Below are 25,360 nucleotides of genomic sequence, written 5' to 3'. Positions count from 1 at the left end.
AAAATACCAGCTACAGGATTAAATTTATTTTAAAGTATTATTTAGCCTATGCATGAATTCTCGTTTTCCAATTCTTCTCCGTATATAAATATTGTAGTAATTTTTCTACATTTGGACACTTTCAATACGGGGATGAATTAAATCAAGAGATATGGTGAAATTGGTTCAAAACAAACCAGAAAACATGGTGCTTTTCTTATGCAACTATATTGGCCTTTGTGCATCTCTTGGTATGCTTAAATTAAAAAAAAAATTAAACGCAATTGGTTCACAAATGTCCTTTAAGGAAACATGCTGTCCTTACCCGGTCTGGCATATATGTGCCTCTAATCCTACACTAACATGGTTAGCTCTTAGCTGCCCTCTTAAGTGACCTAGCAAGCTGCTCAAGGTCAAGGCAACTAGGAATGGGCAATAAGTGACGCCCACATCCTGAGAGTGAATGAAAAAAAATTCAACCGTAGATTCTTTTTCCATAAACACTAAACTGAGGGTAATCAAAGACAGTCATTTTAATAAAATGCATCATTGTTAGACTTGCTCCCTTTTGACATTTTGTAAAGGAAAGATACTAGCTGCCCAACACACAAACTGCACAATTTCCACTACTGTACAAATCCGCTTCTTGGCACTTCTGACAACCTGTATAATTAGATGTAAATAACACAGTATAATTAGATCAAAATAAAGTAGGTCTTTAAAAGTCACTAATTTTAATCCCATTGCTTCCATTTCAGGGTTTTGTGAATAATACACATTATTTAAAATATTGAAAATGTTAACTTATGCCTTTAAAAAGCCAGTCATCAATATTTTCTAAAGAACATTCCCACATAATATTTCTGCTTTTGGGAAATTAGATTCTAGCAATAAGTCACTGCACTGTTTTCTCCAAAGATGCACAGTTTAAACAAAAGTTTATAAACCAAGCTTTTTATTTCTGACTTACCAAGTAAGCAGATTCCCTGTATGCAATTCTGATCAGTAACTTCACTATAATTCAACACTACCACATTCAGTGATGTGTGGATCATGTGGCAGTGGTCTCACATACAGAATGTGGAAGAGCATTCAAAGGATTCTTAATTTTAAAAAACTGTCATCAAATATTAGTGCTGTATAGCTACCCAATACAAAATCTTTTAAAAAATGTTTCAGTTTAAATGTTGAGAATATTTCTCTCCTCAGGGTTTTGAGTTCAGAATAACATTTTATTTCATTTAAACAGTATGACAGAGCTTGCAATTTTAATAATGCAGTTTATTGGAGTTGAAACAAATCTCAATACTGTTGTGATATCAGATGATGTCTTCGTTTATGGTCACTGTGCTGGTCACATTGAAAGAAACTAAACTTTTTTATCCCATGGAATTAAGACAACTTCCTCACGCTCCATCACCCTATGTAAAGGCAGTGCGTTACTGCATTAAACAAAACAAAAAACCTTAGAATTAAGTTACATTTGTGCCCTAAGCTCTCTTGTGCAAATACTGATATCAGCATCAAAATACATGATAATTTTTTAAAAACCAAAATGCATATTAGAATTTCATTTAAACAGAGAAATAAATCAAACACATCATAAATCCCCCCAAATATTAACAGCAACAAAAAGTCTAATTTTCGGTCACAAAAATACAACCATTAATGAAGTTTTTTACATATAATTATAATGCAGAATTAAACACCTCACCAGTAGTAAGACAGTTTTGTTAGCCTTTAACAAAATAAGCCTACAAGCAAAATCACACACATTTTTCATACTTTCTGCTCCTATTTAAATAGTGCAGTTCCCTTTCACATTCATTGGGCAAATTTTGGCTTCATCGGATTGCTGGACCATCACGAGTAGAAGGCGGGGTCCCTGGTTCTGATAAAAATGCAGTAGTAGCAGCAGCAGCTTCTGGAAGTGTCGACGCAAGAATGTGACGACATACAGGACATGTCCCAGACTGAAAAAGAACAAGTAATCAGTCAACAAAGCCAAGCCCCTCTTCTACTCTTTTCACGCAGTTTACAGTCAGGACTGATTGAAGAACATTTATGTTAGCACTGAATAAGAAAAAGACAAGCCCATAGAATTTGAACTTCTGTAAATTCCTACAGTAGTGGTGCTCTGAAGTTATTAGAAATTCTTGTAGTGGCTTGTAGTAATATGTAAATACTGTAAATTGAAATAATCTGTACAGAAATTCAACAGATGATCTTATGAATGCACACTTTCAATGGAGAACCTGGTTACTGGACAGGTGTCTGGTTGGCAAGCAGGTTTCCCCATTGGTAATTGGCATTTGTACAATCAGCCCTCAAATTTTTGAAAGTGGATGGCTATTTCCTTAACATGAATATTTAAAGAAATACCAATGAAATTTCAATGTGCTTTGCTAAGAAGTGCTGGGATGCACATAATTGTGGGGAGATGTAGATGAAAGGCCAGGAGCTTCTCAAAAGACAGGTAAAAAGATCTGAAGACCAGTTATTCCAGGCTACCCAAGTACCACTTAATTGCCAACTATAAACAAACATTGTTGGCAGTATCCAGCCTGACTTCTCTGTCAAGAATTAAAATATTAAATTAACTGCAGTCTGTTTATTTTTATTTTTTTTAATTTTTTTATTTTTTTTAAAAAGGTTAAGCTTTCATATACAAATATGAATTGCTGTCATCGTATATGGGAAGGAGCATACCTAGGGAGACTGCCCCTCAAGAAATGTTCAGTGCCATTACTACCTTGGTCTGGTAATGTCCCCCCTACTCTGTTGCATACAAGTCCCAACTCCAACTCTGCAGCATTTAAGACCTCAAGCGTAACAGAAGTATTTTCATACCCACAGCAGAATCAAGTTCTTTCAATACACAGTAAAACGTAGCAATACAATCATTGAGTGTATTTTCTATGAAAATGGCCAATTAAATCAGGGTCTTATGCTCTGTTCATTGAAATAATAGTTGGTAAGTGTGTTGGTAATAGTTAGTAAGCAGTTACATTTCAGGATTTTCTGACCATTTTTCCACAATAAGGATTTGGAGAGAGTTACCATTAATATAAAAACAGGAAATGCTGGAAACACTCAGCAGATCAGGCAGCAAGCATCTGTTTCAGATTTCCAGCATCCGCAGTATTTTGCTTTTTAGTGTTGAATTCACTGCCCTCCACAGATGCGGCTCGACTTGCTGAGTGTTTCCAGCATATCCTGTTTTTATTTCAGATTTCCAGCATCCACAGTATTTTGCTTTAGACTTACTATTAATGTTGGGTTTTTAAAGCAAGGCGTATTCACACAAGTTAAGAAAAAAGGGCATCTAGGGGAAAGATTGTCAATATGCTAATGAAGCTGTTTTCCCCAAGACTGTAAACAATAAGCAATTTATTAGCTTATCTCTATAATCAATAAACGTCTCACACTCCTGGTTTTGGGAAGTCTCTTATCGTGACCATTTGACAGGGGTCTGGCAGGACTTCCCTTCCAGTAGTCAATAGAGGGAGATATTTTTTTTATTTATAAAAAGAGTAACACACAGGTACAGTCAGTTAGGTCCAACAAAGACAGAAAAAGCTATGAAGGCAGTCAGTTTTTAAAAAAAAACAGTAGCCCAGCAAAGGTTGAGAGACGTTTAGAACACAGAAGACTAGTTAGAAATTATTTTAAGTCAAGCCAGATGACTCATTGATATGGGGAAGCATACCGTATTCATTTTATTGTATTATTATGCAAAAATAAGTTGCACAGGTACTGATTGAACGAAGTGAATCGGATCACAGCTGTTAATCAGCGTTCACTCGCTGTGAAATAAAGCAGCCTAACATTGAGTATCTGGTCTCATCCCATCATGTGTTTGCTCGGTCAGCTTTTGGAGAATTTGAAGAAGCACATGTGCAATGAATATTCATGTTATTCACACATCACAAGGGATATTATTGTAATATCAGTTACAGATTGGAAAGTATGGGTGCACCCCTTAAGATAAGACACTCAGACTGCTTACAGGAGTGACTAGAACTGCTGTACCTGTGAGGATATTTAAAGCAAACACCTAAACTTATAACAGTAGCAACCAGTTGGTTATAGTTTAGAGTTAATGCTCATTAACTGACTTACCTGATTAAACTGACGTTATGTAGCAAGGTTTATGTACTAATAATTCTTAAATTTACTGGTGGTTTTAGGGGCATATAGTAAGTGAGGCCTTTTGGCTTTCCCCGTAAAATTTTTATTGTCTTCGGATCCCACCACAAACTCCGTTTCCTAACCAACGACTCTATCCCTCTCCCTGGCAACTGTCCAAGGCTGAAACAGACTGTTTGCAACCTTGGTGTTGTATTTGACCCTGAAATAAGCTTCTGACCAGATATCCGCACCATCACTAAGATCGCCTACTTCCACCTCAGTAACATCGTCTGACTCCACTCCGCCTCAGCCAATCTGCTGCTGAAACCCTCATCCATGCCTTTGTTACCTCCAGACTTGACTATTCCAACACACTCCTGGCCAGCCTCCCACCCGCCAGAAACTTGAGCACATCCAAAACTCTGCGGCCCGTATCCTAACTCGCACCAAGTCCCGTTCACCCATCGCCCCATACTCGCTGACCTACATTGGCTCCCAGTTGAGCAACATCTTGATTTTAAAACACTCATCCCGATTTTCAAATCCCTCCACGACCTCACCCCTCCCTATCTCTGTAACCTCCTCCAGCCCTACAACCCTCCAAGATATCTGCGCTTCTCCAATTCTGGCCTCTTGCGCATCCCCAATTTTAATCACTCCACGATTGGCAGCCATGCCTTCAGCTGCCAAGGCCCTAAGCTCAGGAATTCTTCCCTAAACCTCTCCCTCCTCCTTTAAGACGCTCCTTAAAACCTACCTCTTTGACCAAGCTTTTGGCCATCTGCCCCAATATCTATTTTTGTGATTGGGTGTCAAATTTTGTTTGATAATGCTCCTGTGAAGCACCTTGGGACATTTTACTATGTTAAAGGCAATATATAAATGCAAGTTGTTGTTGTTTTATATTTTAAACATTAGGTTTACAGATTACAAAGATATGAAAGAAAATAGTAACAACTTTTTTTGAATTGTTGGCCAGAGGCAATCACATTGCTTAAAATTCCTGAACATTAGTATTTTGCTTGCAGGAAAGTTTTTTAAACAAATGGAGGGGAGTTTAGATCAGAAGTACATACCTTCTGTAACCAGAGGGTCACACATGGTCTATGAAATAGATGGTGACATGGTAACTCCGTCACCAACTCTTCTTTCACATATTCACTGCAACAGATGGCACAGGATTGCTCCAGGCCTGGAGGATCAATAGTAGAATGCCCATACATTACAACACAGATCCAAAACAAGATTGTACGATTTTGATTCTAAATTTTAAAAAAAAATCAACTTTTTTTTATTTTTTTAAAGTGACTAACAGGTAATGACAATGCATTTAGAAGGTCTTAATACATTAATATTCTATCATTTCTTTCAAACTATAGGAATAATATTGCTTAGTCTCTACAAATTAGCTCTGGTTTTATTTTTTCTTTCAGGATATTGAACACTACGCAGCCGGTTAGCAAGATGCACGTTAAAATCCTTTTCTCCCATTCAAATATAGGAGGCTTCTCTTATGCACGGAACTGCAGCCAGCACCCAGTTTGAGAAAAGGGGAAAATGGTACAAGGTGGTCATACATCTGAGCAATAACCAGTCTGATTAGAAATTAAGCATTCAGTTAGAATGACGCTGGATTAGCAATTTTTCTTATTGAAGATAAAACATTGTTATTCTGTAAACACCTCATGTTAAATTTATCCAATGTTTTTTTGACAGCACCTCCATCCTCTGCAACCTCTACCACCAAGAAGAACAAGAGCAGCAATGTTGTGGGATCACCATTACCTCCAAGTCAGACCAACCTGGAGAATATTACCATTTCCTCATCGATGCTGGATCAGAATTCCGAAATTCCCCACCCTACACAATCGTGGGAGCACCATCACCAGATGGATTACAGCGGTTTAAGGCAACCCACCACAACCTTCTTGGGACAACTAGGGATAGCAATTAAAGGTGGCCTTGCCAGTGTTACCCACAATACAAGAACAAATGAAAAAAAAAAATCAACATTGGGTAGTCTCCCTTATTTTTAAAAAAAATGTTTTTGAGTACAGTTCAATGTTGAGAACAAGAGGGTGTGAACAGGTGGAGTTGTTAAGGCAGTAGCTAAGATTTTGGCATTAGACAGGGACCATATCATTTATGTGGCCCTCTTATATTGTATGCAAGACATATTCTAGAGGACAACTGCAATGCTGCCATTGCAAAGGATCAGCTAATTCAGCCCACAAAAGGGATTAAATCTCTTTTTGCTCAATTTATTTTCTGAAGTAAGGCAAGGCAGACATTTGCAGTATCAAATTACAATCTAAATGGTCAACTGGAGTTCCACTGCACTTCTGGTGACGGAGCAAGACCAGCTGTGAGGAAATTCCCATTGTATGACTTTATTGGTTCTTTCAAGATGGTACCAGGGCCTACTCAATGCATTTAACAGACCAAAATTAAACCCTAAATTTGAGAAAAACACCAATCTAATAATACGATACCAGCAATATCTGCATTAACAGTTATATGACTTACCATTGTGCTCCTCAGTGATTGCAACTTGTGGTAAGCATTCAATTGTTTCCTTGGGAGCTGGAGGTGGCGCTTGCTCCCCATCTATGGCCAGAGACTCGAGATGTGCCAAAGCAGCCTTTCAATAAAAACACATTTAAAATTGAAACATTCAGGAAATTAAAACATTTTAGTTAGCATATATTTTTACACACACACCACACACACACCTAGCATAAGCACCATTGAATCAGGTACAAAGGAACTCCAACTGCATTGTTTGGGCACTGTACCTAAAAGGTTGAACCACCACATTTAGTTTGTATCAATATGCTGCATTAGAGTCAAAGGATGCAAATTTATGATTACAATTACAGCAAATTCCTTATCTCAGTGGCACCATCAGACTGCACACCAACAAGCAGAGGCTAAATATTTCACATCGTGGGGTAGGGCAGAAAAAACTTACACGAGTAACATTTATTAATCCCTTCCCATATTCCCTTAACTTCAAGTTTCACACAAATCTCTTTTGCTCTGTGGATAATTCTATTTTGGGCACATAAACCAAGCAAAGAGAGCTGTAAGACAGAATCAGAGGTCTGTAAGTCAGTATTTGAAGCCGCCAGAGCAATTAAGAGCACCTGTTAAGATGCATGATGATGCAGCGTGAGGCCTCTAGGGAGATGAAACAGGATCAGTGGGTTGTGCTCATCTGATCACAATTGCACAAAACTGTTCCCAAAATGTTTTTCTGCTGGTTAAAGTCTATTGTCAATCATGCTTGAAAGTGTTCCTCTGGGCTAGTGGCAATGACTTGATAAATCCAATGCTCTCCAACAAACCCAAGACCATCCTTGGAGTCTGGGAAGAGCATTATACTGGTTTATAATCAGGCCTAACAGGCCACAATAAAGAACTACCTGCATGAGAGTTGGAAGTGTGTCTGAAGTCTACTACGCAGAATAGGCTTCTTAATAAACTAGTTTGCTGGAACGGAATGGACTCCACATTGCATTGCTTAAATCCTGGTAAGGTGGCAGGCATAAAGTGTATTCATGCCAAATTCCTAAAAGCCGCTCTTGCTAAGACCGGGATAGTGGCAATGGTCTTGGAGGTCATGTGCCAGGCACCTTTGACTTGCCTTGGATGTATCTTTCTAAGGCTGGGTAATATGATTCAGTTTGAAGCAAGCAGACCCTCGATAGTGCAGAGAGTAGATGTAGTTTTTATGTACAAGAAGTTGGATCATGGTGAGACCAACAAACTATAGAGGAATCTCACTATCCATAGCTTTTAAAAGCTTTCAGGTTGCTGTGGTATATATATATTGGTTGCTTTGGAGGCCTATGGAGTAATGCAAGATAAAGACTGGATTCTGATCTTGAGGAATGTGTAGGGTAAGTGTTAATTTTGAAAGAAATTGTGAAACATCTTAGGCATACCTACACTGCTTTCATTGATTCTCATAAGGCTTTCATAAAAAAGTTGGAAGCTATGGATTCACTTGGCTAAATCTCAGGTTTTATCCAAGATACATGTTCCAACTCCAAGACATATGAAAGCATAGAGGAGTCAGGCAAGGTCAACTATCTGGTTTGATGCCTCGATCAATGGTGTGTTGGATGGTATTTTAAGGGATGATCTCAAAAAGTGTCTGTTTTTGAAAAGAAATTGGGTGCTCCTTTCCCCAGAGTAAGTATTGTGCTCTATTCACGGTGCTGAACAATGGGTTAACCAATGCGATATGGCATGGATGCCTCCAAGTGCAGTATTACAGCTTTGCATGGCTCAAGAGGGGCTATCAGAATTACAGCTTGGAAGAATCTCAACTGTTGATTCTTATTGGTATCCTGAGGTACTATGAATGCTACTTTATTCTGGATATGCTGAAAAGGTGCAAAGGACAATTTGAAGAAAGATGAGAAAGATCAATGAAAGCAAAAAATTCCAATGCACGTTAAGCTTGTGGAATACAGGATATATCTCCAGTTTTTCTTTATGGTTCAGACCTCCTAGGTATACAATGGAAGTGCTTCCTTTGGCCCAAGTGCAAGCTCCAGGAACAAGTTGCATGGTACACTTGTGGCAAAGGGAGGACCCTTTTCTGGAGGGAGAGCTCTAGCCTACACAATCATATCACTCAAACATGGAAGGAAATTTAGCTTCATGGTGGGCATGGCTCTTTGCCAAAGTCACTCACAAAGACCTAGATTAAATAGTTGGTGTGCAACACTGCTTGGACATAAACATCAAGGTGGGTGGCACATTGCCAGTTGTCCTGCATAAGTCCTCCCACCAGTTATTGCAGATGATGAGGAAGCACAAACCTGGGACAACAGCTACTGAAAGGAGCTACCTGGAACCTATGAGAAAACCAGCTCAAAAATCCAGGATTCAGTGCCCATCATGATTGGAATACAAAGAGGCAAACAACTGCTGATGAAGCTCTACATTTCCAAATGGTGGAACCACAATTTGATGGTATGGTGACTTTATATGCTCTTAAATGATGGTGGTGGCCGCCATCCATCATCAGATCTGGGCTGGTGAATATCAAGTTCTACCGGGCCTCACTCTCTGCCAAAACCATCGACAACTCAATTCTGGAGAGCAAAAATATCTGGTTTCTATTGCCACCATCAACCACATCCTTAAATCCCTCTTCCCTACCTCCTCCACCCTCATAACAACAAATGCGAGGAGCTCAGAGTTCTGAGTCACCTAGACGGAAACCACCCATTCTGCTGCTTACCCCATTCCCTTGTCCACCGAACCAAACACGCCAAAGGCTCTCCCTACTGTAGCTCTAAACCCTGATCTCTCTCTAGTTTCTCTTCCATTCTCCATGCCTTTTCCAAGCTCACCTCGTCCGAGACCCACCTCCTGCCCGCTAGACTCCATTTCCACTAAATTACTGACCTTCCAACTTCTCTTCAGAGCCCCCATGCTAGCTGATATTATCAATGGTTCTTGCTCTTCAGCCATAGTCCCCTTCCTTTTCAAAACCACCATCATCTTCACCCCTCCTCGACCATTCTGTCCTTGCAAACTACTGCCGCCAGCTCCAACCTCTTCACTCTCCAAAATACTTTAATGACCTGTTGCTTCTCAGATCCAAGTATAGCTCTCCTGCAATCCATGCTTGAATCCTACCAATTAGGCTTCTGCCCCTCAATCCTAAAACGGCTCTGACCAAAAGCAGGAATGACATTCTCTGTGATCGTGACCATGTACAATATCCATCCTCGACCTCTCTGCAGCCTTTGACATGGGCGACCACACTATCCTCCTCCAATGCCTCCCTTTTGTTATGCAGCTGTCCTCGCCTGGTTCCACTCTTACCTATCTAATCATAGCCAGAACATCTTTACCAATGCCTTCTCTTTCCACCCCTACACTGGTTACCTCTGGAATATCCCAGAAATCCATCTTTTGCTCCCTGCTCTTCCTCATCTAAAATGCTCACTCCTGGCAACATTACCCCCCCAGACATGGGGTTAACTTCTACATGTCCACTGATGACGCTCAAGCCATCCGCCTGTGTTGTCAGACTGCGTGTCCAACATTCAGTCTTGGATTAGCCACAATTTCCTCCAGATAAACATTGGGAGGACCGAAACCATCGTCTTCAGTCCCGCCAAAAACTTGCTGACTCTTTTCTGACCACTGTCTCAGGCTGAATCAAACTGTTGCAACCTCAGGTGTCTTATTCCACCCAGAGTTATAATTCTGACACTGTATCCTCTCTTATCACAAAGACTGCCTACTTCTACCTCTAACATCACGAGCCTCGGCCCCAACCTCAGGCCATCATGCTTCTGCCACCTACTGACTAACTACTCCAAAGTTCTCCTAGCCAGACTTCCACCCTCCATAGAGTTCAGCTCATTCAAAACTCTGCTCCCTCTATCCTATCTCTCACTTAGTCCCATTAACCCACCACTCCTATCCTCAATGACTTACATTGGCTCCCAGTTCCCCAAAATTTAAAATTCTCATTCTTATCTATAAATCCCTTCATGGCTTCACGCCTCCCTTCCTCTAACCGCCTCCAGCACTACAACACCCTTTTCCTCAGACTCTGGCCTCTTGTGCACCCCCCCCCCCCCCCCCCCCACAGTCACCCTTCCTAATAGCTCCTTCTCAGGCTCGGTGTCCATTTCTTTCCCCTAAAACTCTGGGAAGTGCCTTGGGACACTTTTCTAAATTTAAAAAGGTGCTGTATAAATGTGTTGGCAATGCACTCTCACATTTTATGGTGTTTTAGACTGCTCACCATGCCACATTTGAGAAGTTTCTGTTTTATTACAGTTGGCTTAATAAAGACGCAAACTGTGAGCTTTCTAATGATCAACAGATGACCATCTTCCTGCACAGAAGAGGAGAAAGTAAGCATGGCTTTTTTAGCATCAAGGTGGAAAGTGCATTGATTTCCTGAGCCAGGGAGGTCCACAATAATCCTGGGTGCCGTTAAATGATTGACCAGCTATTAGGCCTGCCACTGTGGGCTGGGGTTCTTCCCACTTGGCTCTACACTACTCAGCAAGCCAATGCCCAAACAGTTGGGATGATGCAGCAGGAATCATACCTGTACTCTTTGCTGGAATGCAGTGTGGTTTTAACTGGTTAAACACTAGCAGTATTCCTGCACATCTTTGGGGGTCCCCAAGCCATATAGTTATTACCAATTTGTGCCAAAGTCTTTGGACTTGGGTGAGTGTTTTTATGGGGGAAAAGTGTGCTCTCCATTTCTGGCAAGCTGAAACTCTACCCCTGTGAAATTCTCAGTAGTTTGTTTAGGATATTTAAAACATGGTTTTCTGTGAGGTTCAGTCAGTGACCAACAAAGATACGTACCCATTCCTGCGAGAGTTGAAACTTAGTTGAAAATCAAATTTAGAGATCTGAATTTTTGGATGGAAGCACCCCCCTACCCCCACCCCAAAACAAATCAGATGGCAGATCAGCAGGGTATAGTTTATGAGCACCCTCAACAAGGGGAGAATTGTTAAGAGTTTGATCTTGGTAGTTCATGGAGGAATTGGTCACACACAATGGCCACAAATTTACTGCTCAGTTAAGTCATTGACAGAAACTTTTATGCTCATCAAGATGATGGATGTTACCGTGAGAGAATGGAACATTTTTCCATTTTTGAAACTCTCCATCTGCATCAAACCTGCCAAGATCATGCACAGCATAAACCAGATACAAACAAACAGAGTGCTAGTTTGGCTCAGTTGGTAGGACTCTTGCCCTCGAGTCAGAAGGTTGTGACAAGCCCTACTTGAGCATTTAAGTATATAATTTGACTTGCCACTTCAGTGCAGTAATGAGGCAGTGCTACATTATTGGAGATGCTCTCTTTCACATAAGACGTTGAGCGGAGACCTTATTTGTCCGCTCATGCGAATGTAAAAATTCCACAGCACAAGAGGAGTAAAAAGAGTTCTCCGGGTGCATTGGCCAACATTTCTCCCTCAACCAACACCATCAAAAAGATTAACTGGTTACTCATCTCATTTGCTGCTTGCAAGACCTTGTACATAAAATTGACTTATTATGCTTACCTACACAACAGCAGTGATTACACTTCAGATAAAAGTAATTCATTTCTGTGAACGGTACCGGTTATCAATGCACTCCCTTCCCTGAAACCCCCAGGTCATCAATGGTAATGGGTAGCAATACACCCCACTCCCCTGAAATCCCCAGATCATAAACTTTGGTATTGTCGTGAGAATGTGAAAGATGCTTTATAAATGCAATTTAATTCTTTTATAAATTTCACACTGGATTGTTAAGGGGGTAAACTGAATTTGAACCCAGTGCTCAGAATTGAAGGGGTACAGACAATGGCCACTTTTTCTTCTGGCTAAATAATGTGATCACAAAGTTATTCATTTAACAACCAAAGCTAGAATGGATAAAAATAATCCAAAATCTTTAACAAACCTTCAACATGACTATTGTGTTTTAAAGCAAGGGCATTCAAAAGGTTATTACTAGGATACGAATCAATATAAAATGTACATCAGTTATAATATTTTAAAATCCCAGCGTAGTCAATTACATTCTACGATTAAACCCAGAAATTTGTATTAATAAAGGTTACCACCTCCATTGCTTGAGCCAATCGCTCTTCCAGAGCCATAAAGGTAAGGAGCTGTGGATCAACAGATGAAATAGCTTGAGCTGCAAGTCCTTCACCAAGTTCATCTAGCAATCTGAAAAAAATGAAATAGGCAAAATGAAGGCATCTTTCAAATCATTACATTTATTAACTTTGGGGGCCTTTGTGCATTGAGCTGTTAAATAAGAAAAGGTTGATAAGTTATTAAATTTCTAAAGCAGGAAAATATATCCTCAAGCAAAAACAAAGGATTTAAAAATTTTTATTTTCACTCAAATATTTATGAGTCAATCAATTAAAATATACACGAGTGGGGCAGACACCAAAAAGAAACTAATTGCTTAATTTAACTGGGGTTTCAAACTGCAAAGTACTGTTGAGCATCAGTAAAAATTATTCATGCACAACATTCAGAATTTAAAACTGGATTAATAAAATTATTTTTCTATCTTTTAACAGAACATGACTTGCTATGATCACATTTAGCACTAGAGGTACAACTTGTTCCTGATGAACAGAATATTCAGCATTAACCATTTTCGCAGGTGTGCAATACATATTCAAAATTTGGCCATTTCTGTTTTCAAGAAGCTAATGACCTGGATACACCATTCTTCAGCATTTTTGGACTGGGAGAAGGGAAGAAATGGAGAAAAGAAAGTGGGGAGAAAAAACATAGCCCATCCAACAGTAACTCTTCTCAGAGCCTCAGTAACAGCAGCCACATTTTATGTCAATTCACACCACGGTCCTGAGGCACCTCCCATTGTGGCCAAAAAAATGAGATGTAAATCCCTCGCGCCACTTCAAAATACTCCATTTAGTTGACTAGGCATCAAGCCCGAAATTCCTGGTTTCCCTAATACACAGGTGGAAGCGTCGTGAGGCCGATATCCAAGGACATTGACCCAATAAAAAAACAGCAGGAGAGTACCGCACATAATGCCAGGCCACCGAGTGAGGAAGTGCAAACATCCACACTTAAAGTTAGCATGAAGCAGCAGCACTGGCCGTCATCAGAATCAACTCTGGTCTGGCAGCTGGAGAAGTGGGAATCGATGGCACCAATTATCATCTTCTGTTTCTTGGGTGGCAATGGGGCAGTACCGGAAGGAAAATGGGCACGCCGAACTTACCATCCAATTCTTGCCATCTTGGTAGTGTCCTTGAAATGGACGGCCTCATTAGCCCAGTGCAAATCAGGGTCATGACGTCAATAGGACCCCAATTAGATTTTCAGGTACCAATTGGCAGCCAGGAGCTGACTTCATGAAGATTGCAAAAGAAGAGAAAACCATACCGCACAGGAATGCCAGAAGGTGGCAAGGAAGGTGTTACACTCATCTTTGGTGAAGCAGCTAAACAGGGCCTTCTGGATTTGGATCTATCAACAGCAGATTCTAATGAGCCAGGTTCCAGATGCATTACCTCAAAATTACTATGCAGTGATATGCACCCACAAATGACAAAGCGGTGAAGTTAGGAGGGCTTTTACAACACAATGAAGGACATAACTGACTTGAGTTCAATAACATGATATCCTCTTTTCACAATGTTAGGGTTTTTTGTAGTGCTGACATTGGCAGTGATCACCAATTGTACATTGCTACGAGAAATCAAATTCAAGAAGCTAATGAAAAAAAAAGGCAGTAAAGGGAATCAACATTGCCAGACTGAAAGACACTGGTCGTGAAATTCGGCACCTTAGCGCCGGCTGTTATGGCCTTCTCGTCAAAAAAATGGCAGCTGCCTCGCTTCCACCCACTTCCGGGGTGGACCGCGGCTGCCGCCATTTTGGGCAGGTCACTCAATCTGGAAATCAAATGCGATTGGAGAAAAAAAGTGATAACTCTCAAGAACAATGTGGAGGCTGTGTTCCTAATTGGATCAAAAATGTCACAATCCAACAAAGCCATCCAAAAGCAGTATAGACAGCTCCTTTAACATCAGCTGATTTAACAAAGTGACAAATTGAAGCGTACTTCAGAGAGAAAAGATGCCACCACTGACCAACAGTTCAGGAGCAGATGGCCCATTATTGGTCTGAGAATTCCTGACACAAGAATCCCTAAGCAGACAGTAAATTGGAAACCACAAGGGAAAAGAGCTAAATTTCAGCCAAAAGGAATTCTACACAACACATGCAGATGCAATGCACTCGCAGCCACAAGAGATGGAGGCAAAAGCTTTAATACTCCTCCTGGCCCCATAAAAATCAACTCCCTTGGTGCCTTATTTGCACTGGCTGAGCTTTGCACTGGAGCTGATAGATTTTCAGCCTTCTCCAATCAGCAAGTTGCTCGAAATGTGCAACAGTGTGGAAAGGAGACCCCAACAGTGAAAATTGGTCAAGCTTTAGACTGATTCCATCAGGCGGGCAGCAGGCTTCCACTCTTTGCATCCCACCTGATAAAAATCGGTCCCAAAAATAAAACAACAATGTGCCTTCAGTGGATTTCTGAGCACATACATCTTTTCCTATAGAATTTTAAAAATAAATCCTTCAATCTCTCCACCAATTAACAGATTCTTTACAGGAGATACACAAAATAGCTACTTAAGATAGAATACTGCTCATGAAGACCCAAGTTAACAGAACTGTTTTTTTCCTCCAGAGGCTGCAAGCTAAGAAACAGAAGAGAAGGCTGATAACCAAGAGACTGCAGTCTCCTTTACCTCTGGCGCCCACTCAACTCATCCTTGCACTCAGCAGCTCAGAAACAGTCACGTGGGGTAGTTTACAGATAAGTGTAGATGAGGAATGGACACAAGGGGATGCAGAGCACAAGGAAGGCAGCGGATATTGTAAGAATATAGATAAGTTTTTAAACTATTTTAATACAGAACAAAGACAGAACAGCTTATGCAGCAATTATGGTTAAACCACATGAGTAAATCAAAATTGGACTGACCTGTATGCTGGCAGATCTTAGCTTTTGATCACAATGACACACCAGGACAAAAGCTAGAGTTTGGTAAATGACACATAGGAAGCAAAGGTTGCTGAGATAACATTGGTACAGGATAGGAGGCCCCCTATTGATGTCCCAAGGGTCATAAAACACCTAAGGGTTTAACTCAACAAAAATTGGACAACGAAAGCATGTTTTAAAACTATAAAGCACAGAAAGGAAGCAAAATTCAGCAGGAACTATAGCTACTTTCAAGCCGAGGCACTGTGAATGGCTGTGGATAAGCAATTGCTAACAATTAGCAGGAAGTTCTTTTACACGCAGGTTTCTAGATGTAGGACTCAGTGTACTACTCGGTATGCAGTCTCAAGATAAATATTTGGAAACATTAATAAATTAAGTTAATTGTCAGACATATTACGGTCTCTAGCTTTCCGAATCGGTCATTAAAAAGGATAAAGGAATTATTATCCTCTAACAGATGTGTGTGGAGGTGGTATCTGATGTAGCTAAGCAAAGACTTAAGAAATGTTAACCTCTGGCTACAGGTTCTGCACAGCCTCTCCAAAGGTGTGTGGCAGGTAGCTGGGATAGTGGTAGAGCCTACTGGCTTGCTGTGCACCAGCAGCAGAGAGGGTTTCACATCATTGTGTTGTATCCTGCTGAAAGTGGCAGTTGCAAGAATATCTGCAAACCATTACTCACTTCATGAGAGATCCAGTCTTACAGGACCGCATGGAGAGGCCTGATGTGCCATCAATAACTCAAAGACAAGGAGTTTAAAGGATTCAACTGAAGGCTTTTAATCACTAAGAACATTGCAGGTCTTTCCACATCGGGTTCGTCTGATATAAAGGTCTCGAGCTGTATGAGTCATTCTATGGCAAAAGACAGGGGCGTAGCCAATACACACAATAGGAAAAAGGGGGCGGTACACACAATACAAAGCAGGTAAAACACAGGGGCTGATGAAGGCATATATTTCATCACAAGGCCCATGTTAACTGAACTGAAAATTATATAGGACAGCATCTTGGAGGGACTAGAGGATATTTGGCTGAATGTCTAGAAGGAAGCCATTCGGCCCACCGAGTCCGTGCCGGCTCTCTGTAGAACAATCCAGTCAGTCCCTTTCCCCGCTCTATCCCCATAGCCCTGCAAGTTTATTTCCCTCAAGTGCCTATCCAGTCTCCCCTTGAAAACATTGAGTGTTTCCGCTTCCATCACTTCCGTCGGCAGCGAGTTCCAGGTCCTCACCACTTGCTGCGTAAAAAAGTTTTTCCTCACGTCCCCCCTGTATCTCTTGCCCAAAACCTTAAATCGGCGTCCTAGTCCTTGTACCATCAACTAGTGGGAACAGCCTTTCCCCATCTAGCCTATCCAAACCCATCATAATCCTGTACATCTCTATCAAATCACCCCTCAACCTCCTTTGTTCTAATGAAAACACATCCAGCTTCTCCAACCTGTCCTTGTAGCTAAGATCCCCCATCCCCAGAACCATTCTGGTAAATCTCCTCTGCACCCTCTCAAGGGCCTTGACATCCTTCCTAAAGTGTGATGACCAGAACTGGACGCAATACTCCAGTTGTGGTCTAACCAGCGCTTTATAAAGGTTTAGCATAACTTCTCTACTTTTGTACTCAATACCTCTATTTATGAAGCCCAAGATCCCATATGCTTTGCTAACCACTCTCTCAATATGTCCCACCACCTTCAGGGACTTATGCACATTAACTCCCGGGTCCCTCTGTCCCTGCACACTCTTTAAAACTGTGCCATTAAGTGTATATTGCCTCTCCCTGTTCCTTCTGCCAAAATGCATCACGTCACACTTCTCTGTATTAAATTCTATCTGCCACTTGTCTGCCCATTCTGCTAGCCTTTCTATGTCCTGTTGCAGTCGATTGGTATCATCACTGTTTGCCAGACCCCAAGTTTGGTGTCATCAGCAAATTTGGAAATTCTACTCTGTATTCCAATATCCAGGTCATTTATATATATCAAAAAAAGCAGTGGCCCCAGCACTGACCCTTGGGAAACACCACTGTCTACCATCCTCCAGTCTGAAAAACAATCATTTACCACAACTCACTGTTCTCTGTCCTTAAGCCAATTCCTTATCCAAGCTGCCACTGACCCACCTATTCCATGAGCCTCAATTTTGTTAACCAGCCTTCTGTGGTACTTTGCCAAATGCCTTCTGAAAATCCAAGTAGACAACATCCATTGCATTCCCTTCATCAATCCTCCCTGTTACTTCATCAAAAAATTCAATTAGATCAGTCAAACACGATCTGCCTTTTACAAATCCACGTTGGGACGCATTAATTAGCTTAAACCTCTCCAAATGCTTGTTAATTTTGTCCTTGATTATTGTTTCTAAAACTTTACCCACCACTGATGTTAAACTGACCGGCCTGTAGTTACTAGGATTGTCCTTACACCCTTTCTTGAACAATGGTGTCAAATTTACCACTTTCCAATCCCCAGGCACCTCCCCCGCATCTAGGGAAGATTGGAAAATTATGACATGCCCTTCCACTATCTCCTACCCCCAATTCTCTTAGCAACTTCGGATGGAAGCCATCTGGACCAGGCGACTTGTCCACTCTAAGCATACCCAATCTTTCTAGTACATCCTGTCCATCAATTTTCACCCCTTCCATTGCTTCTACCTTTTCCACTTCTACCAATATTTTGTCAGCATCCACCTCCTTAGTAAACACAGAAACAAAGTACTCAGACGATTCTAGCCTTGCCCTGCGCCTCCAAGCATATATCACCTTCTTTGACCCTAATAGGCTCCACCCCGCCTATTACTACCCGCTTACTGTTTACATGCTGGTAGAAGATTTTTGGGTTCCCTTTCATATGTTAACCACCATTCTACTTTCATGTTCTCTCTTTGCCAATCTTATTTTCATCTTCACTTCCCCTCTCAACTTATTGTACTTGGTCTGGTTCTCCCTTGAAGAATTCACCTGACATTCATCATGCACCCTATTTTTTTGTTTCATCATCTTCTCAATCTCCCTCGTCATCCAAGGAGCCCCTGCTTTGGTTCCTTTACCCTTCCCTCTTGTTGGAATGTACCTAGCCTGTACTTGGAACATCTCCTCCTTAAAGATCTCCCATTGTTCCATTACAGTTTTTCCTGTCAGTCTTTGGTTCCATTTCACTCTGGCTAGATCCTTTCGCAACCCATTGAAGTTAGCCCTACTTCAGTGTAGAAGTTCAACTCTAGATTGTTCCTTGCTCCTCTCCATTGCTAATCTAAATCTTATGATACGATGATCACTTGTACCCAAGTGTTCTCCATAGACACTTGTTCGACCTGGCCTACCTCATTCCCCAGCACCAGATCCAGCAATGCCTCCTTCCTAGTTGGGCTAAGAACATGCCAGTCAAGGAAATTCTCCTGAACACATTTCAGAAATTCCTCCCCCTCCTTTCCCTTTACCCTAGCATTATCCCAATCGATATTTGCGTAAATATCACCACTCTATAGCTCTTGCATATCTCTGCGATTTCCCTGCAGATTTGCTTCTCTACACCTCTCACTATTTGGAGGCCTGTAGAATACCCCAATAGCGTGATCATACCCTTTTTGCTCCTCAACTCTAACCAAATGGATTCTGTCCTTGTCCCCTCAAGAACATCTCCCTTTCCAACACTACGTCTTCCTTAATCAGCACTGCCACCCCACCTCCCTTTTTTCCTTCCGTATCTTTTCTGAACACCTTATACCCTTGAATATTAAGTGCCCAGTCTTCACCTTTTTTAAGCCACATTTCCGTTATTCCCACATGGAGAATTGTGCTTGTAGCTCACCAACCTTATTCACCACACTTTGGGGGAGAAATTTGGTATTGCTCCGTTTGGGGTGCAATTATCGGCCAGGCGCAAAGTTTAGTGCCTGGCGCTAATTATTGCCTCCGACTGCAAACTTGGCTTTTATCGCCCCTGGAGGTGATTGGAGCACTAAATCAGGTGCTACACACCTGGCTTAAGACGCAAAGGCCGAGGAGCGAGGCGCTAACTCAGAGCGTGGGCAAAGCTCATGTGATGTCAGTCAGCCTTGAATCTTGGCCTGGAGAGACCTGTACATCAATCTACTGGAAAGAACAATGGAGAGGCCCAGGGAAAGAGCTTAAGAGTGCAGCCCATAATCTCTTCTAAATCGATGCACGGTCAAATCAAAATGAACCTGCAAAGTGCTGCTCAGTACCCAAAACTCCTTCACACAGCATTGAATCTCTCCAGAAGTCTCCCTCTCATAATGCGTATTGCAAAAATGTCACCAACAAAAAAAGGCAGGAAGCGGTCGCCTTTAAATAGCGCTCCCCCAGTCCCTTCCCGACTGCAAAACACTCCCTTCAACCCGTCATTGCTAGCGGCAGATGGCAAGGCATTGGGCGCCACTCAATATCCGGTCCAGGGTGCTACACGCTCGACTGACGTCATGATCTGCGGGCACAGGAGATCGTGGTGGTGTAGTTTTTAGCGCCGCCGCAAAATGTCTGGTCAATTTCGCGAGTGGCGCTAGTTGCTTTCTGCCCCATTAGCGCCCTAGGGGGGCGCTAACGCGAGGCGCTAAGCAACCGAATTTTTCCCCCTTTGTGCGTTTACGTACATGCATTCTAAACCAATTTTTGAATTTTTCGTAGTCTTTCTTAGTCTGCTCCTATCTAATATGGTACTACTTCCACCTCTAGTACTACTTTCTTCTCTAGTACTATCCAACACACTCACTCTTTTATGCACCTTATTCCTCTTTTCTACTCCTATATGCTGGTGCCCACCCCCCCTGCCAAGTTAGGTTAAACCCTCCCCAACAGCACTAGCAAATCTCCCCGCGAGAATATTGGTCCCAGCTCTGTGGAGGTGTAACCCTTCCGGCTTGTACAGGTTCCCCCCTTCCCAGAAATGGTCCCAATGCCTCAGGAATCTAAAGCCCTCCCTCCTATACCATCTCCCCAGCCACGCATATGTTCTATCCTCCTATTCCTGTACTCACTAGCACGTGGCACCGGGAGTAATCCAGAGATTACTACCTTTGAGGTCCTGCTTTTTAATCTCTTTCCTAGCTCCCTATAGTCTGCCTGCAGGACCTCATCCCTCTTTCTGCCTATGTCATTGGTACCGATATGGACAACGACCTCTGACTGTTCACCCTCCCCCCTCAAAGTGCCCTTCAGCTGCTCAGTGACATCCTTGACCCTGGCAGCAGGGAGGCAACATACCATCCTGGAGTCACGTCTGCGTCCACAGAAATGCCTATCTGTTCCCCTAACCAATGAATCCCCTACCACTATCGCTCTTACACTCCTCTTCCTCCGCCCCCCCGTGCAGCTGAGCCACCCGTAGTGCCGTGGCCTTGACTCTGGCTGTTCTCCCCAGAGGAGCCATCACTCCCACCAGTTTCCAGAACTGTGAACCGGTTAGTGAGTGAGATGCACTCTGGGGATTCCTGCCTGGTTCTCCTTTTGTCTGGCAGTCACCCATTCCCTCTCTGCTTGCACATTCTGAGGCTGCGGGGTGACCAGTTCTAAAAACGTGTTTTCCAAGTATTTCTCAGCCTCGCAGGTGTACTGTAGTGACTCCAGCTGCCGCTCAAGCTCTGAAACCCAGAGCTCGAGTTGCTGCAGTTGGTGACACTTCCTGCACACGTGGTCGTCCAGGCCGCAAGAAGCGTCCAGGATATCCCACATGGCACAGGATGTGCAAATCACGGGACTAACCTGCCCTGCTATGCCTCTATTTACCAGACGATGGAGGTAAATTAGCAGAAATAAACTTAAAAAGAAACACTCAACAGCTACCCACCAATCAGCACGTCCCTCTATTAGATAGGCTATGATCTACTTAGCAGAAATATACTCAAAAGAACAAAAAACTTACCACACTCACCCTATACTCGCCTCTCAGCTCCCTTGTGCCAGTGACACCTTTGAATTCTGACGTCACTCCTCCATTGACTCGCAAGTCCTCTGCTCCACACTGCCTTTCTCCCCAGTCTCCAACTCCGTTCCTGGCTCAGGTCCGCTCGCTCACACTGGTAACCAGAATCCTGTTCCCAGTACCAGTAGAGCAGCAAGTGTGTGTGTGTGCTGATAAAGCTGCTTTCCCTCATGGCAGTAGCATGGTGGGGTACTTCATCAGCTCCCTGCAGAAGCCTTCAACTTTGCAGGACCTAGCTGCCAAGGAGCCCATAACAAAGAGTCAGCCTGTCTCATTCCATTCCAAGAATCAGGAGCCCCAACAGCAGGGCTACATCCATCCCAAGAGGCTCAAATGTTTACAGCAGCCACCTACATCTCAGACAGCACGTAAAAGAAGTCTTAGATTAGACAGAAAAAAAGTCACAGTCACAAGGTGAAGAAAGCAAGTAATATCTTAGCAGACTTACAATAAATTATTGGAATTACTGATGTAAGGACTGTTTGGTGTTTGGTTATTTTGTAGAAAAAGAGTTATAATGTGATGGCTAGTTGTGAGGAGAAAGGAGTTTATTTAGACCAGAGAGGGGTTGGTGATAGGAGGCCGATTTTGATGGGCTGAAACTTCCAAAAATATTGTTCTATGCACCTGCGAAGATGTGTCGAATGAGTTTGGCTCTCAGTTGTTTCAGTGCTAATCACTGCATCTGCTTCATACATCTGGCATTCTCTGGGGCAGCGTTATGAAGCACACAACATGCTACCACAATTCGCGAGATGGTGCCCTGTGCATATTGTACAGTACTCCCAGAACCTTCTTTTAAGCATTCCAATGGCTTGGTTAATTGTCATCCATGCCTTATTGTAGGGTTCCTCTGCAACACTGGTCGTCCTACAAAGTGGTGTAATGAGCCCTGGGAGTAAACCTTGCCACCCAGCAGGCAACCTGCACCATGACCCCACTGCTGAAATAGAGCAGAGATGCTGGACTGATGTCAGCTCCCAGCATATCAAGTGCATGCAGGAAACTGTTCTTATTGTTGCAAATGACCTGCAGTTAAGGAATGGAAGCCTTTGTATTTGATATAAATATTGGTTAACAATCGAGGCCTGCAAAGCCACACTGGTGCAATCAATAGGCCCAACAACTCTATTGCGATTCTGTAAAAAAGTTAACCCCTCTCAAGTCATGTGTGTAAAACCACTGTTGAGCTACACTGACAATGAAGGCATTGCTTACTTGTTTTATACAGGAATGTACAATGAATTGGCCAGGTTGGCAAAAATCCTCTGTTCCCTGGAACTATACAGTTAAATAGAGTTGAGAGCTGTGGTCACAACAGCCAGAGTTGTTTATGCTGTGGACCTTGGTAATAGATCTCGTTGCAGCAAAAAAAATAATGCTCTTCAAAGTTTCATTACTGAAGCATAGCCTCCTAAGACATAGCTCATGTAAGAGGCCATAGAAAGCACGCTTCGGTTGATACTTCCTGATAGATGTGTACCGCTGGGATGGTCTGGTGTTGCATGATTAATCTGGCTTCCCTTGCTGCTCCTCTTCCTCCAAAATGTATATCATGTAAAGTGGGATTCATAACATAAGAAATAGGAGCAGGAGTAGGTTATACGGCTCCTCATGCATTCAATAAGACTATGGCTGATCTTCTACCTCAACTTCACTTTCCCACCCATAGCTCCATATCCCTAGATTCCCTTAGTGTACAAAGATCTATCGATCTGAGTCTTGAATATACTTAATGACTGAGCAGCCACAGCCTTCACAATGGGAAGCCCATTTTGTAGCATTCAGAAAGTTGTTCCCCAATTCCCTTCAATTACAAGCCTGTCCACGGGTACTGGGGAATATAGGCGAAGACTTACATAAGAACATAAGAAGAAATAGGAGCAGGAGTAGGCCATTCGGCCCTTCGAGCTTGCTCCGCCATTCAATGAGATCATGGCTGATCTTCTGCCTCAACTCCATTCACCGGCCCCATCGACATATCCCTTGATGCCCTTACTAGTCAGAAATCTATCGACTTCTGTTTTGAATATACCCAATGACTAAGCCTCCACAGCCCTCTGGGGTAGAGAATGCCAAAGATTCACCACCCTCTGTGAATCTTGTATCATAACCTTTTATGTGGCACCTTATCGAATGTCTTTTGGAAATCCAAATATACAGTACTACATCCACTGGTTCCCCTTTATCTACCCTGCTAGTTACATCCTCAAAAAACGCTAATAAATGTCAAACACAATTTTCCTTTCATAAAACCATGTTGACTCTGCTAGGCAAAGTGCCCTGATACCACTTCCTTAACAATGGATTCCAGCATTTTCCCGATGACTGATGTCAGGCTAACTGGCCTGTAGTTCCCTTTTTTTCTCTCCCTCCTTTCTTGAATAGCGGTGTTACATCTGCGATCTTCCAATCCGCTGGGACCATTCTAGAATCTAGGGAATGTTGGAAGATCAAAACCAATGCATCCACTATCTTTTCAGCCAGCTCTTAGAGCCCCAGGATGTAGGCCATCAGGTCCAGGGGATTTGTCGGCTTTTAGTCCCATCAATTTCTCTAGTACTTTTTCTCTACTTGTATTAATTACGTTAAGTTCCTCACCCTCATTAGACCCTTGATTCCCCACCAGATTTGAGGCTTGAAGTTATTCCTTTTTCTAAGACTAGCATTTGGCTTTCACACTCTAATTGTGTCATTTGGCTCTTCTACCCTAGTTTTGCAAAAAGTACTCCTTTACATCAGACACTTTCATTATTTTACAAACTTCATTTATTCACCCTTATTTTTCAATGGAAATACATCTGGCTTTCCCAATCTCTTCAGATGACCCAAAACCTGGATTTGCTACTTTTGGAAAAGTTACACTAGGTTTAACATGCTACTTAAAACTTTTTAAAAAATGTAACAATGAAAAAGTAACCCAACTTTGCATCAAATACTTAAAATATTATAACAGAACTTTCGTATCAGAAGAACGATTTTTGCCAATATTTTCTTCCCTCATGAAGGTGCAAACCTTTACTGAGGTACAGTTCCACAGCACCAGCCAGTTATAATGCCCAAACCACTGCGAGTTAATTTAGCATAGAGAGAACTGATCCTGGGACCTTGGGCTGGATTTTGTCAATGGGGGCACGTTGGGGGTGGGACTACTGGTTTTTGGGTTTCAGCCCCGCCCACGGTGATGTCTGACCAACCCACGCTATTTTCCCTTGATTGACCTCATCAAGCCCGCCCTTACCGGCCAATTAAGGGAAAGCCAGTGACAGATGACGTCAGCGTGTGACGCTTCATCCATTAAAATTTTTTTGTGAATTGTCAGCGTTTGACAGCTTTGAGAAGCTGTCAGACATTGACAATCGCTGCTTTAAGGTGAGCCCTTGCACAGAATCCTCATCAAGACCTCTCTCCTCAGCAGAAAGCAGATGGCTGCTGCATCCAAGAATGCAGCAGCCATTCTGTCATCTCTGCCATTGAGATGAGGCACCTCCGGATCCCCAAGGGCTGAAGCCTGCAGCAAGAAGCAAAGGTAAGGAAACTTTTTCAACACTTTACACTCACCTCTCATACTTACCTGTCCACACTTGCACCCGTCACTCACCTCTACAGCGGACATTTCGACCCCTCTCACCCGCACAGACCCACTGCTAGCCTCGCTGACCCTGGTGAGGTTCGCAGCCATCCGGAAGCCCACAATTGCAGGCCTAAAATGGGGATAAGCCTCAAAACTGCCTGT

The 25,360-nt window shown here is 42.4% G+C and overlaps 1 protein-coding gene across 3 annotated transcripts in view; it reads right to left on the bottom strand.

Moving 5' to 3' along the window:
- Positions 1-696: 696 nt before the first annotated feature.
- Positions 697-25,360, bottom strand: part of pja2 (praja ring finger ubiquitin ligase 2) — a 115,878-nt gene continuing 91,214 nt past the window's right edge. For all 3 annotated transcript variants that reach the window (XM_085987466.1, XM_085987473.1, XM_085987482.1), the window contains 4 exons: positions 12,734-12,842; positions 6,637-6,751; positions 5,187-5,302; positions 697-1,952 (listed from right to left, as the gene is read on the bottom strand). In XM_085987466.1, coding sequence (XP_085843592.1) covers positions 1,824-1,952; positions 5,187-5,302; positions 6,637-6,751; positions 12,734-12,842 — 469 coding nt within the window. In that variant the 3' untranslated portion in view covers positions 697-1,823. The remainder of the gene's footprint in view (positions 1,953-5,186; positions 5,303-6,636; positions 6,752-12,733; positions 12,843-25,360) is intronic.

This window comes from Somniosus microcephalus, chromosome 1 (genome assembly GCF_052327205.1).
Source record: "Somniosus microcephalus isolate GS21.2 chromosome 1, FLI_Smic_1.0, whole genome shotgun sequence".
Lineage (NCBI taxonomy): Eukaryota > Metazoa > Chordata > Chondrichthyes > Squaliformes > Somniosidae > Somniosus > Somniosus microcephalus.
The sequence above is the reverse complement of the archived record's forward strand: the minus strand, read 5'-3'. Positions and strand labels throughout refer to the sequence as shown.